Raw genomic sequence first — 17,494 nt, 5'->3', positions numbered from 1 at the left:
ATGCCTCAGGATGCAATGCTGTCAAGAGGCAATAATAGGAAAATGACACTGCAGTGGGTTGTGAAAAGTTAGGAGGCTGTACAGTAACAGGATTTACTATCAGAGGTCTGGCGAATAAAAGAAATGTAAAATAGTCCTACAAAACTATTTGGCATATTTCAGGTGAAATAATTAAATATGCTGGAACAAAGGTTAACTTACATATTGTCTTGGGTTGGGATCCCCAGAATCTAAGACCAAGATTTGCCTGTAGGAAGTTCCCTGGGGAGCATTCTCAGGCACAACACTGGTAAGGAAAGTGAGGAAGCAGTAGTGGGCAGGGGCAGAAGGTAAGCTCTGATGCAGGTGCAACAGAGGCCTCTGGCAGGTACTCTAGAGCTTGATTGCCCCTTCGGAGTTATCCAGAATTGAGGCAAAGGAGTTATGGCTTTGCATTCCCCACTAATCAAATATCAGATGCAGCTTGCCCTTGGGATAGGGGCCTAATCTTTGGAGAAGCAGCAACTTTACACGGAGGGCAATTGTTCAGGAAGAACGTAGGTGTGACAGCTGAGGGGCGGTGGGGTGCTTATGTCAGTCCTGAAGAGGGAATCGAATATTGTGGCGCAGCATCTGCATCCTCTAGCACATGCATGATAATCCAGAGTGTAGAGTGCACACACCTTTAAATCACTCAGTACTCAAAGTAGCTAGATTTTACAGAGGGGATAAATGACTTGTCTAGGGACTTGTCAGAGGGGATAAATGACTTGCCTAGGGCAGTTCTACTCATAAGGGTCAGGGAATTCTTTAGAAATCAAGTCCTATGATTTTTCTCTAGCTTGGCTGAGATATAACTGTCATGTAATGTGTAGGTTTAAGGCATACAACATGTTGATTTGATATTCTTCTATATTGCCTAATGTTTACCAACATTAGCTAACCTCCATCACGCCACACAATTATTTCTTTTTTTGTGGTGAGAACATTTAGGATCTACTCTCTTAAAAACTTTCAAGTAAATAATATATTATTAGTAATGATAATCACAATGCTCGGCATTAAATTTCCAGAACTTATTCATCCTCTAACTGAGAGTCCATACCCTTTAACCAATATCTCCCCATTTCCCACCACTTCAGCCACTAGGAGCCACCATTCCAGTCTCTGTTTCTACAAGGTCAGCTTTCTTAGACTCCATATATAAATGCTACCATACAGTTTTTGTCCTTCTCTCTCTTACTTATTTCACTTAGTATGATGCCTTATGATGTTTTTAATTACAAATGTCAAAATCGTCTCATATCTAGAATTAGAGATCTAATTATATGAAACAATGTGAAAAATTTTTAAAGTATATTAAAGTATTTTACAGTAGAAGCTTTTACCTAAGTTAAAGAACATGAAAATTTAAATGAAATATTTTCCTTATGTGAGAAGCAAATTAGCCATGAAAAAAATCTTTATCCAATCAGAATTCTGTCACCTTCAGAGACTGAAAAATTAACTCGAAGCGAATTAACATTATATGTACATTAAATCAAATAAACGTACTGTTACACTTTTCATTTTTACAGATGTGCAAGACAGTTTTTAGAATATCCACATTTTTCTACAGTTTCTCAAATGTATAACATATTATAAATCAAACTGTAAGCATGTCTAAGTTTAATAATCAGATAAGGAGATAATTCCAAAGCAAATATTAAAATTATGGGATTCAGGCAAAGAAAATTTAATAATGAATTGTTATGTTTATACTGCATATAGGAAAATGTGTTTTATGCCTAACAGAGATATCTTTAAATAGTATTTAACAGGTAAGGAGCCAATACATTTGTCCCAAAAAATAAAATGCACTTACATGAAAAAAAGGTGATACGATCATGATCCTTTGCCAATTCAAATGGTAGCTGAATTAAAAATCAAATGACTTTTTTCTTAAATCCCAGAAGAAATATCTTTAAGATAATTATTTATTTTAAAAGAAATATTTTAGATTTCCACTGTAAGTTGAGCACAACCCCCCATTTAGAAGATATAAAGTGAGTGACTGCCTATGGCATAGGATTTTAGGGGTGGACTAAAAGACTCTGATCTCAAAATATCTCTCCCATCAACCTGTCAATACTACCTGAAATTCCAGCTGGAGATTTACTTTTTTGTGACAATTAAAATACCACACCTCTACAAGAGAAAATAGTATTACCTTATTGTTTATTGATCTCTGAGGCTATGATTTTCAGTCTTGGCTTTCTGAAATTCCTCAGAGGCCCTAGGCTAGAGCTGGTACATAAGGGGTGAGAGTGGGAAGCTTTGGTCCCAAGTGGGAGATAAAACTGATGAATGAGTCTGTGGGGATAACCACCATTCTGGCTTCAAAAGGGACAGATCCTATTTTCATCTATTTTATACAGTGCATTCCAAGAAAGAATTTTGATCTTAAAAAAAATGTTTCGATAGAATTTCTCCAAAGAAGGCATACAGATGGCCAAGCGAAAAACACATGAAAAGGTGCTCAATATTGCTAATTATTAGAGAAATGAAAATAAAATCCACAATGAGCTATCATCTCGCGTCACGTGGACTGGACATCATCAGAAAGACTGCAAACAATAAATGCTGGAGAGGGTTCGAAGAAAAGGAAACCCTCCTACACTGTTGGTGGGAATGTACATTGCCACAACCACTGTGAAAAACAGTATGTAGGTTCTTCAAAAAACTAAAAATAGAACTACCAAATGATCCAGTAATCCCACTCCTGGGGATATATTTGAAGAAAACCATAATTCGAAAAGATACATGCACTCCAATGTTAGTTAACCGCAGCACTATTTATAATAGTCAAGACATGGAAGCAACCTAAATGTCCATCAATAGAGGAATGGATAAAGAAGATGTGGTACAGATACACAATGGAATATTACTCAGCCATAAAAGAGAATAAAATAATGCCAGTTGCAGCAATATGAATGGACCTAGAGATTATCATACTAAGTGAAGTCAGATAGAGAAAAACAATCATAGACATTATTTACATGGGGAATCTAAAAAAAGATACAAATGAACTTATCTACAAAACAGAAACAGATTCACAGACTTCAAAGGTGGTTACCAAAGGGGACAGGTATGGGGGAGGGATGGATTGGTAGATTGGGACTGGCATATGCACACTATTGTATACAGAATGGATGGTCAACAAGGACTTACTGTATAGCAGTACAGGGAACTCTACACAATATTCTATAATAATCTATATGGGAAAAGAATCTGAAAAAAATGGGTATGTGTATATGTATAATGAATCACTTTACTGTACAGTGGAAATTATCACATTGTAAGTCCACTATAATTCAATAAAACTTAAAAAAGAGCAAGATTTAAAAGAAGAAATAATGTTTTGAAACTATCTTAGCTTGAAAGAAAGTGGGTTATGCCTTTTTCTTGAAGAGTGGTAGTGAAAGCCTATGGTACCTGACAGCCTGAATTGGGGGTTGGGAGAGAATATGGAAAAAAGGCCCAGGGAGGCTGAGGATGGAGAGGCCTGTAAAGATGGCCCTCATCAGCTTTAGAGTTACCCTGAGAGTGAGCCTGTGTTCCTTTCCTTTAAGTGTTTTTTTTAATTTTTTTTTATAGCTGCATCTGTGGCATATGGAAGTTACCAGGCCAAGGGATGAATCAGAGCTGCATCTGAGGCCTATGCCAAGGCCATGACAATAAACAGATCCAAGTCACATCTGTGACCTCCACCTCTGCTTGTGGACACGGTGGATCCTTAACATACTGAGCAAGGCCAGGGAATGAACCCGCATCCTCACAGACACTATGTCGGGTTCTCCACCCACTGAGCCACAAAGGGAACTTCCCTTTAAGTATTTAACAGCACATTTTGTTGTCGTGTTATATCTTTTTTAAAGGGCTTCTCCTCCCCAACTCTGTTTTTGACCAAGTAAAATTAATAAAACAAAGTGCATGATCCTGCATAAAATGGTCCTTTTGTATCCAATTATAATTCTTCCTAAATTCAATATATGAATGTTCAAAATTATCTAGAAGATAGTGGCAGAGTAAATGTGTTTGTCCATCATGTCTTAAGCCAGGTAATTTCAATAAGCCCTTTATTAATGAGAATATTTCAAGGAGAATAAAAGAAAGATTTCACTTTGTCTAAATTAATTTAGGGCCTAAAATTAACTGGGATTAAAATATCAGGTATGTGGGTCCTGTGGGTAGCAGAGTATAATATGATGTATTACATACCAGAGTTAGGTAAATAACTGTTTTTAAAAGTTCCTGGGCTTATATATTTTTATTTCTTCTCAAGGAATTTAAGGGTTTTTTTTTTTTTTATAAGAAGAGTATAGTCACTTCCCCCCAAATTCTATTTTACTAGGGAAATGAACACTATATGATTAAATATGAGCCATATCATCAGACTTCCCCGATTCTCAGTCTCAAAGATCATATTCCCACCTTTTGATAGTATATATATCTTTAATGATGTTTGGTTTCTTTTTTATATCTCAAATATACCTGTAAGGGTAATTTTTCCCCTAAAATGAATAGATATTCTGAGTAACTAAAACCTATACAAAAGTTTACTGTCTAAAGCAATACATTTTTATTTTAAGAAACAATCCCATTTTTTTTATCATAAAACCTCATCAAAACTGTAGGTAGAATCTTAAGCAGGTGGAGATGCATCACTTCATTTGCACTTATTAGAAAATCTGCATTCATTTCTCTGTTCAAATGATGAGTTAATGCTTGATAATATTCATGGTGAGTCGGGCTAACATAGATGTCAGTGGGTAATCCGGGGGACGGGAGCATATGTAGGAAGAGAATCTCAGTGACTTGAGCATCTCAAACACTCTGTGCAAAAGCTAATTGAGAGGTAAAAACAAATTAACTGCTATGGAGAAGGACAATCTCCCTGAGAGAGAGTGTGTGTCTGCAGCAGTAAGGTTCAGTGGTTGCATTTAGTCTGAGTAACTGCTGGGACAGTAATCCAGCTCTGGCCCGTGGACTTTCCCTGCTGACTGCCCACCTGGCAATTCTCTGGGCACCTTCAAGACTGTCAGGACTTCACAGGGAAAGCCTGTCTCATTACAACAGCTCCACATGGGAGCTGATGCCCCGCCCGACCAATTGCTCTTCCCTGATTTTGATACAGACACAGTTTTTCTCTTCAGAGGGTCTAGGAAGGGAAGATTGTATCTTCCGGCAAACAGAGATTTACACCTGGCTGCAGATGCCTGTCAGGAAAGAGGCTGGGGTGAATACGCTGGCATTTCCTCCCCATAGGCCACCAACGAAACGAAAAGAGGAAAGAAAAGAAGGCAAGATGGACAAGAGCACTGGAAAGAAGGGCAGGTGAACTATTTCAGTGCCTACTGCTAATAGCTACCCTGTGGGATGCTGACAGGCATTCATCATCTTCAAGTTTAAGTTTGTTTGCCTTTAAAATGGGCAGTATTTGACTTCTTGGTGAAATTTACATATGGAAATTGATTATGTCCATCACATTTTGTACAACATTTAATGAATGTTCTTAAAATCACAATAATAACCTTAAATATTTCAATTTTACTACTCTAGCACAATTCCTTTGAAAATGAAGTTTTCAAATTGGCATGTTTTACTATTTAGAGCATATCCTAAATTTGTTTTCCCACTCTTCACTCAAACAATGTAGGTGAAATAACAGAGCAGCCTAGAGATTATAAACACATATATGGGAACGAGACAAGTATCAAGGAATGTACAATGGAAATAAAAACATACATGCAAAATAGTGACAAGGCCATACCAAAAAAAAAAAAAATCTTGCCACTTGACCACAGTTACCTCCTTTTATTCACTTAATTGTTCTATAGATTCCTAAATATTTAAATAAACTTTCTATTAAACTTTACATATGGTTAGGAAACTTTAAACTCTTAAAAATAATGATCACAAAAGAGAATGCATGTCTCAAGTGGTTTCACAGTGCAATTGTGTCTTTGGTAAACAGACTCAAGTCTCCAAACTATAGGAAAAGCCAGGAAGGTATTTTTGGATTAAAATTAGCATCTTTTCTGTTATCAATCAAATTAGTCCATTCTCTAATATATATACTCCTAAAACAAAATTGTCATAAAAAGCTGAGAAGACCTACACATTAGTTTTACTGTCTTCAAAAGGTGTCATATTATTCTGATTAAATCAAAATAATCACAGACTTGGGTCAAGAAGGTGTTCTAGGCTTCTCTGCCTCTTCCCACTATACCTAGTATAATGCTTTGTAGACAATATGTATTTAATAATGTATGGATTTACTGGATTACTGACTTAAATTTTTCTTTTTTTCTGTAATTGGAAGAATAGCAATTGTTAGATACTACCTAGAGGTTGAACTAGATGCTGGACAAGGACATTCTTTAAAAAGTAAATCTCTGTATTGCTCTTTTTTAAAATCTTAAATTTCTTTCTGCTGGAGAACATAATATAAAAATAGAAATGCTAAAATAAATCTCCAATCAGGCCCTCTGAATCTTGTTTTTATCCAGATTACTAAATTCCACCATATTTCCCTTGCTCACAGTCAGAGTGGATTCATGTGAAGTTGGTGAATATTGAGCTTCGGGACCCTTACTTGCTCCAGCTCCTGTGGGTGCTAGAAGTTGGTGGGAGCTATAGAGTGGCAATAGGTGGGGAGGGGAAGCCAGAGAGTAATCAAGTTATATTTCTACATAAGAAAGTTTCATAAGCTGCCTTAAAATGTCTTAGAAGAAAGCATCTGAATCTCCAAGGCTCCATTAATTTGTTATTTATTTTCTCATTCTAAATAAAAACCCACTTTCAGGCCTAATTTTAAATAGGCTCCTTGCTTGCAAATTTTATAAGATTTAGGCCCCCGTGAAACTGGATCTGGCTCTACTGGCAGCAAATGGAAGATAACCCACAGAGCATCATTGACCAATTGTGTGTGAAAAGCACTAATTTCAGTGAAAGCACTCCCTTGTACCCATCATCCACTCATTCCCCTGCGCTTTCTCCCACCTACTCACACATCCCACACCCTTGCTCATCAATTCCCGTCAGATCACTCACCTTCCTGCTAGTTTTTCCACCCACCATCCCCTACAGATTTGCTAATATCCTTTCCTATCAATCCTTTCTTTCCCACTCTCCCAGGGAAACACTAACATTTCTGACAGCATCTCCATGGGGATGAAGAGGAGGAGGAGTTGCAGGGAAAGAACAGGACTGGGAAGGCAGAAGTCAGTGAGCCATGGCTGTAGCAGATGTTCTCACAAGGGCTAGGGGTGATGGCAGTGACAGGGAACATAGGGGAAGAGAAGGTTTGGAATAGTAAGCAATTGCTCCCAAAACCTGTTATCTAAAGGGCTTCATAGATTATGCTGCACATTGAGTGTGATCACTAAAGGTAGAAATGATAAGAAATCTCATCAACCTAAAATATGCTATGATGTGATGGCAAAGGGATGTTCCAGAAAACAACAACAAAAAAAGTGTACACTGTGGTTGTGACTACACACGAGTGCATATGTAAATGATATGTAAGGGTGAGGATGGGCACATCAGGAATAATATGATTATGGGTGATATTACTTTTTCCTAAAATTCCTCTAATGTTATTATGTTGTGTTTTCAATTTTTTTTTAACAAAGAACTTTCCCATGGCAGGGGTGGACACTGAAACTTAGACTGTTCTCACATCCCTGTCTTATAGGTCTATTTAAACCCAGTACTATATTATGCAAAAATAGGACTGAGGCGATATGGAACACAGAGTATATATCCTTTTAAGAGATGACCTTCTAATATTAAGACCTAACCAAAAGCTGCTATTTTAAACTTTTCAATGAAAGATATGATGAGGATGAGAAGCTCAGTGAAGAAGTGAAGGCAACCATTTATAGTATGAAAAAGCAGTCCCACGGTATTGTGAATCACTCCCTCCTCCAGCCCCTAGTCAAACACCTAGAAGCTCTAGAAGATGATGATAGTTACAATATATTATTTTGGTTCTTGAGGCTGAACTTGGGATCACAAGTCATCGGTGATATAAGTCATCAAATAGAGAAAAGTAGAAAGATGATCCTTCCAATTCATTTTTTATCAAAATGAAAAGAGGAAAAGTAAGTTTTGCTAGAGCATGCCTTTGTTATAAATGGAAAATGTATCAATTGATTGATATATCATCTAACACTCTGCATTGCACATGCCATAATGTGAGATAAGGTTGTTCATAACCACAAAAGTCATGGCCCTTGCCCACAGTGACTCAGAAGTAATGGGTTAGAGACAGTGTTCAGAAAAAGTACAGCTCATTCACACTTGATGGAGACAGAGTTTGGCCAGGCAACTGATACGAACAGATCCTGGAATTAACAGAGGATGGCATGTTGCTGTGACCCACACTCAATATCTCTCCAGCTGATATTGAAAGCACATTTTCCTTACCTAGAGAGTACAGAAAAACTCCTCAATTCTAAGGGACTTGCAATCCTGAATATTTAGGGTGTACTTCGCTAATTCAATTTTGTCTCTACCCCCAAGCTATTTCAGATGAAAGAACTAGTTTAGAAAACTAAAGATCTCAATTTCTTTTCCATAGGTCCAAACATCTAATTCCAATGATGTGGGGGTTAGAGGGAAAGGAGGGAATGCATTACTACCAATAATATACAATAATTTATTTTCAATGTTCCATTTAATTTTATATGAGAAACATGTTAGTCACTTAGGCCATCCATGAGCAACTTCCCTTTGTAGACTTACTACTGGAAAGTCCTATATGCCCTGTGTTGCACACAACTCTGACCTTTCTCCACTCATTGGCTACAAGTAGTTGAATTCATGTTAAGGACCTGAATAAGGCTGGACTGACCCAAATAGATTCTCTCTCCAAACTATTTGAACTAAGAGACACAAAGACTCTAGTGTGATGATGGTGACTGTTCCTCCATGTGCATACAAAGGAGTAACAAGAAAAAGCCAGCTTGCAGAAAGAAATGAGAAATGAACAAGCACAGAAAGATGATAAAAGGAAGAGTCTATGGGGCTTCAGGAGAACGAGATATTGAAAAGAAGTGACTTCCATGTGAGAATTGGCTGTATTTCCTGGTTTTCACTTCTGAAAGATTCCTTTACATGTTTTTGACCAATCCTCTTTTTATTGGAAATAGTTTGGGAGGATTTGTATTGTAGGCAATCAGAGAATTTTTATGTAAACATTGGATTAATATCATAGAATTGATGAGAAAAGAGGAAGCTCAAAAGATGGGAGAAATAAAATCAAAGTTCTCTTAACATAGGCCTGGCCCAGTTCTGACAGGAGGAAGTAAATGTGGGGCTCTTAAATGAAAGAAGTACTGTTTGCATGAATCTTTGTTTTTGTTTTTTGTTATTTTATTAACTCAGGTATAGCTGACATACGACATTAGTTTTGGGTGATGACATTAGTGTCATGGTGATTTGACTTTTGTGTACATTATGAACTGATCACCATAATAAGTCTAGTTGACCATCTGTCATCATATAAAGTTACTGTCTATCAGTGGACACTTAGGTTGCTTCCATACGATGTTGCAATGAATATGGGAGTACATGATAAATACCCAGAAACAGCAGTGTTGAATTGTATAGTAGTTCTATTTTTAATTTTTTGCGAAACTTCCATACTGTTTTCCATAGTGACTATACCAATTTACATTCCTATCAACAGTGCTCAAGGATTCCCTTTTCTCATATCATCACCAACGCTTGTTTTTTGCTAACTTTTTGATAATAGCCATCCTGACAGGTGTGAGGTGATTTCTCATTGTGGTTTTGATTTGCATCTCCCTAATGGTTAGTGACATTGACCATCTTCAATGTACTTGTTGACTATCTGCATGTCTTTCTTGGAAAAATATATATTCAGTTCCTCTGCGAGCTTTTAATTGAGGTGTTTGGGGCTTTTTGATATTGAGTTGTTTTGAGTTCTTTATATATTTTGGATAGTAACACCTTCTTGGGAATACCATTTGCAAACATCTTGTCCCATTCAGTATGTTTTTCCATTTTGCGGATTGTTTCCTTTGATGGGCAACAGCTTTTTTGTTTGTCTGTTTGTTTGGTGTGGTCCTTTGTTTACTTTTGTTTTTGTTGCCCTTGTCTAAAGATAGCCAAAAAAAAGCCGGGGGGAGGGGTGGATATTGCTAAGAATAATGTCAAAGCAGCATACAAGAAGAATACTTCTAACATTATGGTTTTAGGTCATACATTTAGGTTTTTAATCAATTTTGAGTTTATTTTTATATATGGTATATCAAAGCAGTCCAGTTTTAGTCTTTGCATGTAGCTGTCCAGTTTTCCCAACACCACTTACTGAAGATACTGTCTTTTCTCTACTATATATTCTTGGCTTCTTTCTCATAAATTAATTAACCATGTAAGTACAAGTTTATTTCTGGGCTCTCAACTCTGTTCCACTGACTTGTACATCTAGAGGTGAGGACCCTGTGGATTTTTTTAAGATCTCTAGGTGATGTTAATATGCCAGTGTGCTAAGGCCTGAGGATGGGGCTGATGTCTAGGTTTACTGAACTATAGGAAGAGGAATTTATTATCTGAGAGAAATTAGGTGTTACAAGGGGAAATGAGGAGAGAAAGAAGGGAAAATAAAGTGAGGCTGAGTACTTAATGAGAGAAGAATCATAAAGGAGAATGCCTTGGAGGAGATGGAGGGAATTCTTAAACAAGACTAAGGTGACCAACATCCCAGTTTGCCTGGAACCAAGAGATTTCCTAGATGTAGGGTTTGTGGTGCTAAAATCAGGAAAGTCACAGGCATACCAATGGAGGCACTAGATTTCTTTGTTTTAACGAATTTGCATTAGTTTAAATTTAAATAACTACAAGTGGCTGGTGGCTACTATATTGGACAACACAGGGAGTCTAAACAAATACAAGATGGCTTCTTTGCATATATAATTTTCCTCTTTACTGCTATGGAAAGATTTTGAAACATATTAAAAGTGGAATATATGAGAAGAACAATTCAGCTTCCAAAGTTAAATATTTGCTATCAATCCCATGTGCTAATATGAGTAAGAGACAGAAATGATTTAGAAAAACATAACAAACTTGTGAGGAAAAAACACTTTTCTTTTTTCCAGGTAGTAGGATATTTACAGATACAAATAAGTGGAAGTAAATGGTACTAAGGCAACCACACTCCTTCATCTAGCTCCTCTTTTAATCAACCACAAGTATTTTGCAAAATGGCAGAATGGATCTGTAACCAAGTCAGAAATCTGGAAAAGAACAATGCCTCTGGACTATAGGAACACTTGACCTTGATGTCTTGAACATCACTTCCTAAACCTTTAGCTGACTAACAGACTATGAGAAATAAATCATCATGTTTATCTTGGCATAACCTCCCCAAAGGTCAATTTTCATGGTAATATTCTCATTCAAAATGTAAACAAGGAATGCCATTAAAGAAATAAGTTATAGACAGAAAACATGTCATTTATAATGTTATTTGCAGAATGAAAATGAATATTAAGGGAAATTATAGATCAAAATACTATTACTTTGAATGTTAATCACATTCAAATATAATCAGAATCAAAAGAGATGAAGAGTGGTAGCAATGTTCTTTAGATGGAAAAGAGTCATATTTTGAGTAATTCAAATTTTACTATAGTCTCTTGAAATATTAGATATGAGGTTATAGAACAATATTAACTTGACAGACTTAATGTGGATATTCTATTAGATAAACAAAAACATTTAAACTCCCTAAGCTTTTGGTACCTAAATCACTTTAGTTGAGTAAGAATTATTTTTTTCTCTTCCAAAGATGCAATAGCAAAGAGTAATCAGACATTTAGCCATCTTGTCCTGACAAATAACCAATTCACCTTTTTTCCCAGTATATTCTTAAGTATTGATTTTACCAAGTGAACTCAGACATGTGTCACACTTATCCAATACAGATCCTTTTCCTTGGAAATGTAGTTTGAACATCAATCAGTCACCTGGCCTTTCACCTCTAATTCTTATTGCCACTGTCTGTCAATTATTAAAGCTTGTCCATTTCTACAAATAAGTTACTTTTTAAAACTGAAATAAATAGTGACTCCTGTAAAAAAAAAATATATATGTTTCTTAGTAAAGCATGTAAACGTTCATGATTATACTTCTCCATTAAAATTACTTTTCTGGGTTGATAAAGTCTATAAATCCTTATTTCAAAGGCCTCTAGCTATTTTCTTTTAAAACATACTCCCTGATGGTAATATTAGCATTTGTAATCCAAACTCCAGTTTGAGGAAGATGACACAAAAAGAAATTCAAGCTGAGCGGCATTGTTACAAGGGTCTTCAAATGGAACAGAGTGTTTTGTTTCTGGCCAAAACCAATGAGAGTCACAGAATAACACCCACCTTGAGCTGCAGGCCCCCTGGGATAAGAGTGTTTGCTGGTAGGCTTTTAATGTGTTGGTAGACATAAGAGGAGAATTGCTCCTGCTCAGCCTGTAATTGGGGGCCAAGTTTAGAGAGATGACCTCTGTGGCTTTTGATAGCTGTCTGCAATTCATCAATCAGCCTGTTCACCTGAAGGGGTTAAATTACAAGAGTTGTTAGCAGGAAGTAATTGTTGATGTCACACCTATTAAATTTTTGAGTACCTAGTTTGATGTGAGGAAAATGACTTCAATATAAGAATTTGAGTATAGTTCTGTGTTCAAGTAAAAAGAATAGACAACATATACATTCCTTCATCAGCATATTTTATTTATGAGAAAATTCCTAATTTTGCACTTTACAGTTGCTGAATAAAAAAATCTCTGGATACAAAAAGAAACATATACATCTGACAAGTTTGCCAAGGATTTTTAAACTGCTTAATAAAATAAAATGTCTCCAAGACTCCAATGACAATATTTAATTCTATTATATATAGCTTCCTTTTAAAAATATTTTATTTTACCATCCATATGTTGCATTTAAATTTTTTAATATGTATATTAAATACTTTAGGAGTTCCCGTCGTGGCACAGTGGTTAACGAATCCGACTAGGAACCATAAGGTTGCGGGTTCGGTCCCTGCCCTTGCTCAGTGGGTTAAGGATCCGGCGTTGCCGTGAGCTGTGGTGTAGGTTGCAGACGCGGCTCGGATCCCGCATTGCTGTGGCTCTGGTGTAGGCTAGTGGCTACAGCTCCGATTCAACCCCTAGCCTGGGAACCTCCATATGCCGCGGGAGTGGCCCAAGAAATAGCAACAACAACAACAAAAAAAAAAAAAAAAAAAAAAGACAAGATAAATACTTTAATATTTTGTGGGCCTTTTACATATATCAACCTCTTCGTTTCAAATATTTCAAAGTAGAATTTTCTAAATTTCATAAATATAATTTTTCAAAATATCCATGTTTCAAAGAAAATGCTCTATTCTGGACAATATTTTGAATACATATATATATATATATATTTGAATAATGCATAGAATTTTTCCAGAAACAGCAAGAGTTTAAAAACATATACCAGTTATATTTAAATTTCTGGATTTCTAATCAGCAATTTAAGAGATACATGAACCTGACTTATGGATTATTAATAAGACATGCTGAGGACTCAAAAATAAGTTAATATTTTAATCCATATAGTTTAAAAATTAAAAATCATTATAATTCTTTCAGTCTTCCCTTTGTTATATAAACCTATATTCTCTCTAATAGATTGGATCTATCTACATACATAAGCAAGGGTCGATACACAGCAGTGACCAAAAGAGATGAAAAGCAGAAATTAACTTTATCCATATCTCTTTAAAACAATTAAATTAGACCCAGCTAGAATTACGAGTGAGTCTGAACAGGGTATGGGCTTTTTGAAATCTTGGGTTAAAATCCTGGCTCTCAGAGTCCCCGTTACAGCTCAGTGGAAACGAATCTGACTAGGAATCACAAGTTTGTGGGTTCAATCCCTGTCCTCGCTCAGTGGGTTAAGGATCTGGTGTTGCCATGAGCTGTGGTGCAAGTTGCAAACACAGCTCGGATCCTACGTGGCTGTGGCTATGGTGTAGGCCAGCAGCTGTAGCTCCAATTCAACCCCTAGCCTGGGAACCTCCATATGCCGTGGGTGCAGCCCTAGAAAAGACAAAAAACAAACAAACAAACAAACAAAAAAAAACCTGACTCTCCTTTACTAACAGAGAGACTTTGAACAAGTAATATAATTTTTATCCATAGATGAAGAATGATACTGACCTTATGTTGAGAATTAAATGAGATTAAAGAACAGATAGCACAATGGCTAACCTATCATAAATGTCTCATGTACATGTTCTATTACTTAGTTTTTCATTGTGAAATTGAGAGGTTTTCTATATATATATATCCAGTTCTAATTTTTTTTTTTTTTTTGGTTTCCTTTCCTACTCCTGCCCATTTCACATGAAGTAGTTAAAAATTTGAAACTATTTACTACACAGATTCTCCACCTCACTTCAATGTCCACAGGTAAAATAGGAAACTTCTCCAAGATTCTCCCATGTACTGACAGCTCATTCTCTTTCTGTCTCTCTCAGCTGAAAATATGGTATTCGCTCCAGCCAAGTCTGATGTTAGATCTATGATTTCTATCCCTTCTACAGAGAATTTCAGGGAAGTCAATGAAAACGAGTTGGCACTCACTACTATCCATAGGACTTGAATATTTATTTTTCCACTTTACCCAGTTTGAAATATATAATAATATAATATAATATAATATATATAATATAATATAATATAAGTTACTTCAACTACATTTAACTTTTACCAAGAACTTTAGAAGCATTATATGCATATAAACTACCTAAATTAAATGATTTCTATTTTTCTTTGGGCTTTCATATCTGTCTTACTTGTTCTTATGTGATTACTCATCTACTTCCTTTAAACAATGCTTTCTTCTAAATAAATGATTTGCAAATAGGAATCAACAACAAGTATTTTCAGTTCTGTGAGCCACAATGTCTCCATTAAACTATTTGACTCTGCAATATTGTAAGCAGCCATAGACAATATGTAAACAAACGGGCTTGGCTATGTTCAAATAAAACTTTATTTAGAAAAACAAAAACAAACAAACAAACAAAAAAAAGGAGTTCCCGTTCGTGGCGCAGTGGTTAACGAATCCGACTAGGAACCATGAGGTTGCGGGTTCAGTCCCTGCCCTTGCTCAGTGGGTTAACGATCTGGCGTTGCCGTGAGCTGTGGTGTAGGTTGCAGACGCGGCTCGGATCCCGCGTTGCTGTGGCTCTGGCGTAGGCCGGTGGCTACAGCTCCAATTCAACCCCTAGCCTGGGAACCTCCATATGCCGCAGGAGCGGCCCAAGAAATAGCAAAAAAAAAAGACAAAAAAAAAGAAAAGAAAAACAAGCAATAGGCTGGATTTGGCCCTGGGGCTACAGTTTATCAACCCATCTTCTAAACACATATATTTCCTCTCCTTCGTTTCTTTTATTATTAATAATACTCTGGCCCAAAGCCCTCATATCCTCACCCCTTCCCTCTATTTGGATTATCAAAATACCTGCTGAATATTCTGTTGCTAGTCTCTCTCCTTCTAATCCATCCTGCCATCTCTACCTAATTAATCTATCTCCAATAGCATAATGAACCTCCCAGTAGTTACCCACCCATTCTTCATCTTGCTATTCAAGATTCAAGACCTTTTCTTACTTCCTGGAACAAATCTCTGTGCTTTCCATCGTATAGTTAACCCTATAAGAGAGTTGTAAAATATAAAACATGGAAATGATAGATGATTCAGTATTAGTCAATGTTTCATCCTTATCTTTACCATACTATCCTCTAGCAGTATTATGTTCAAAGATGATAGAAAATGGTATCTATCATACCAAAATTAAAGACCAAAACGGGCCAAGTGACCTCCTCTTATAATTATCTGACAAAATTAAAATCTAATACCCAAAGGCCTTAAATAGAAAGATTTTACTTCTGGAAAGCACTGATCCTCTCTGAACCCTATCCCCAGCATCATATGACTTAAGAACATATACTTTTACATAATCTTTAAAATATACTAAGTACCATGCAATGTATTTTGCTAGTTAATAACAGTGTTCTCTTTAATTTTATATATCATACCTTGTGCTATAGCAAGCCACTGAAAAAATAGGAGAAATTTCAGGCTTTGATTTGAGAGTATTGTTATACATGACTGGTTTTACTGTCACAATCCATAGCCTTTCACTGATAGGGATTTCATGTGACATCAGAAATCAACCAACCATACAACTGATGATGTCATTTGCATTCTAAAGGGCTATTGGTTAAAGACTTAAAAGTTTCACTTCCTATAAATTCTCTGTTGCTTCAAGAAAAACTCTCTATCATTTTTGCCATTTTCCTTAGCTCCATGATTATCTGTTAATGTATATAAAGCATAATTACACCAATTATCACCTGCTTTTTTAATAACTTCAAACTATCAAATAAGATGCCCTAGCAAAGGTTAACTTATATCTTAAACATGGGAGAAAATATATCAAGAATCCAGACACTGACATTTTGATAAAGTTTCCATTCAGTTTTACTCAAACTTTGTTACTTTACATATTCATAAGGTCTTTTATTCTCAAAGTGCTACATTTTGTTCTCAGTTATTATGACAATGTGTTACCCTTAAAAATAGCATTATGCATGAAATAACTCATATACCAAAGTCAGGTGGTAAAATAATACCCCTGGATTATTTTATATAATTTTTTTTTAAACCACAGATGTTGCTAAAAGGAGGAAAATGTTCTTTAAAATTCTTCATCATGAATCTTTTTTTTCCTACAAATCCTTTTTTTTTTCCTCTCTACAAAGGCAATGTGAATGGGGGTAAAAGAAGACAAAACTTGACCTTTTGTGATCCCAGCATTAATGGGTTTGTTCATAATTCAATCTATGTGTGTGTGGGAGCATCCATGTGGAAACATAGAGGCCTGAGAGACATAAAGCCTTTCCCTTTAAACATTATCTGACCCTATCAGTCCCATTCACAAAAGAAGGCTTACGTATGCATATGTTGAAAAAATGCACCATCTCATTGTGCAGCAGAAAGCCTACACATTCTACTCTTCATTCTCTCTGGAAATGCAGCACGGAAGTGACACTTGTACAGAATTTCGGAGAGTGACAAATGAGCAGAAGGTAGCAAAAAAAATTGAGTATTCTGATGAGGAAACAAACCAAACTTCTGAAAGAATGCAAATGCACACCTGTCTATAAACATACACATAGGTGTTTGCATAAGATGTATGGCAGTTTGGTCATGTTTCTGTGATACATTCGTGAAACCCTTGAATTTAATTAACCTCTCAAGATGATTTAGAGTAAGCACAAAATATTATTCTGTTTATAATCATTCTAAAATGTATACATATCCAAGCTGTACACTCTGAACCATACATTCTTAATACCGTACTTTGACTATTATGAATGACCCTTTGA

At 36.0% G+C, this 17,494-nt stretch overlaps 1 protein-coding gene across 9 annotated transcripts in view; it reads right to left on the bottom strand.

The window, feature by feature from the left end:
- LOC100517025 overlaps window positions 1-17,494 on the bottom strand; it is a 431,209-nt gene that overhangs the window by 223,653 nt on the left and 190,062 nt on the right. For all 9 annotated transcript variants that reach the window (XM_021085287.1, XM_021085289.1, XM_021085290.1 and 6 more), the window contains one exon: window positions 12,429-12,599. In XM_021085287.1, the coding sequence (XP_020940946.1) occupies window positions 12,429-12,599 (171 nt within the window). The remainder of the gene's footprint in view (window positions 1-12,428; window positions 12,600-17,494) is intronic.

Source organism: Sus scrofa, chromosome 2 (assembly GCF_000003025.6).
Source record: "Sus scrofa isolate TJ Tabasco breed Duroc chromosome 2, Sscrofa11.1, whole genome shotgun sequence".
Classification (NCBI taxonomy): domain Eukaryota; kingdom Metazoa; phylum Chordata; class Mammalia; order Artiodactyla; family Suidae; genus Sus; species Sus scrofa.
Note: the sequence above shows the minus strand (reverse complement) of the source record. Positions and strands in the feature narration are given on the sequence as shown.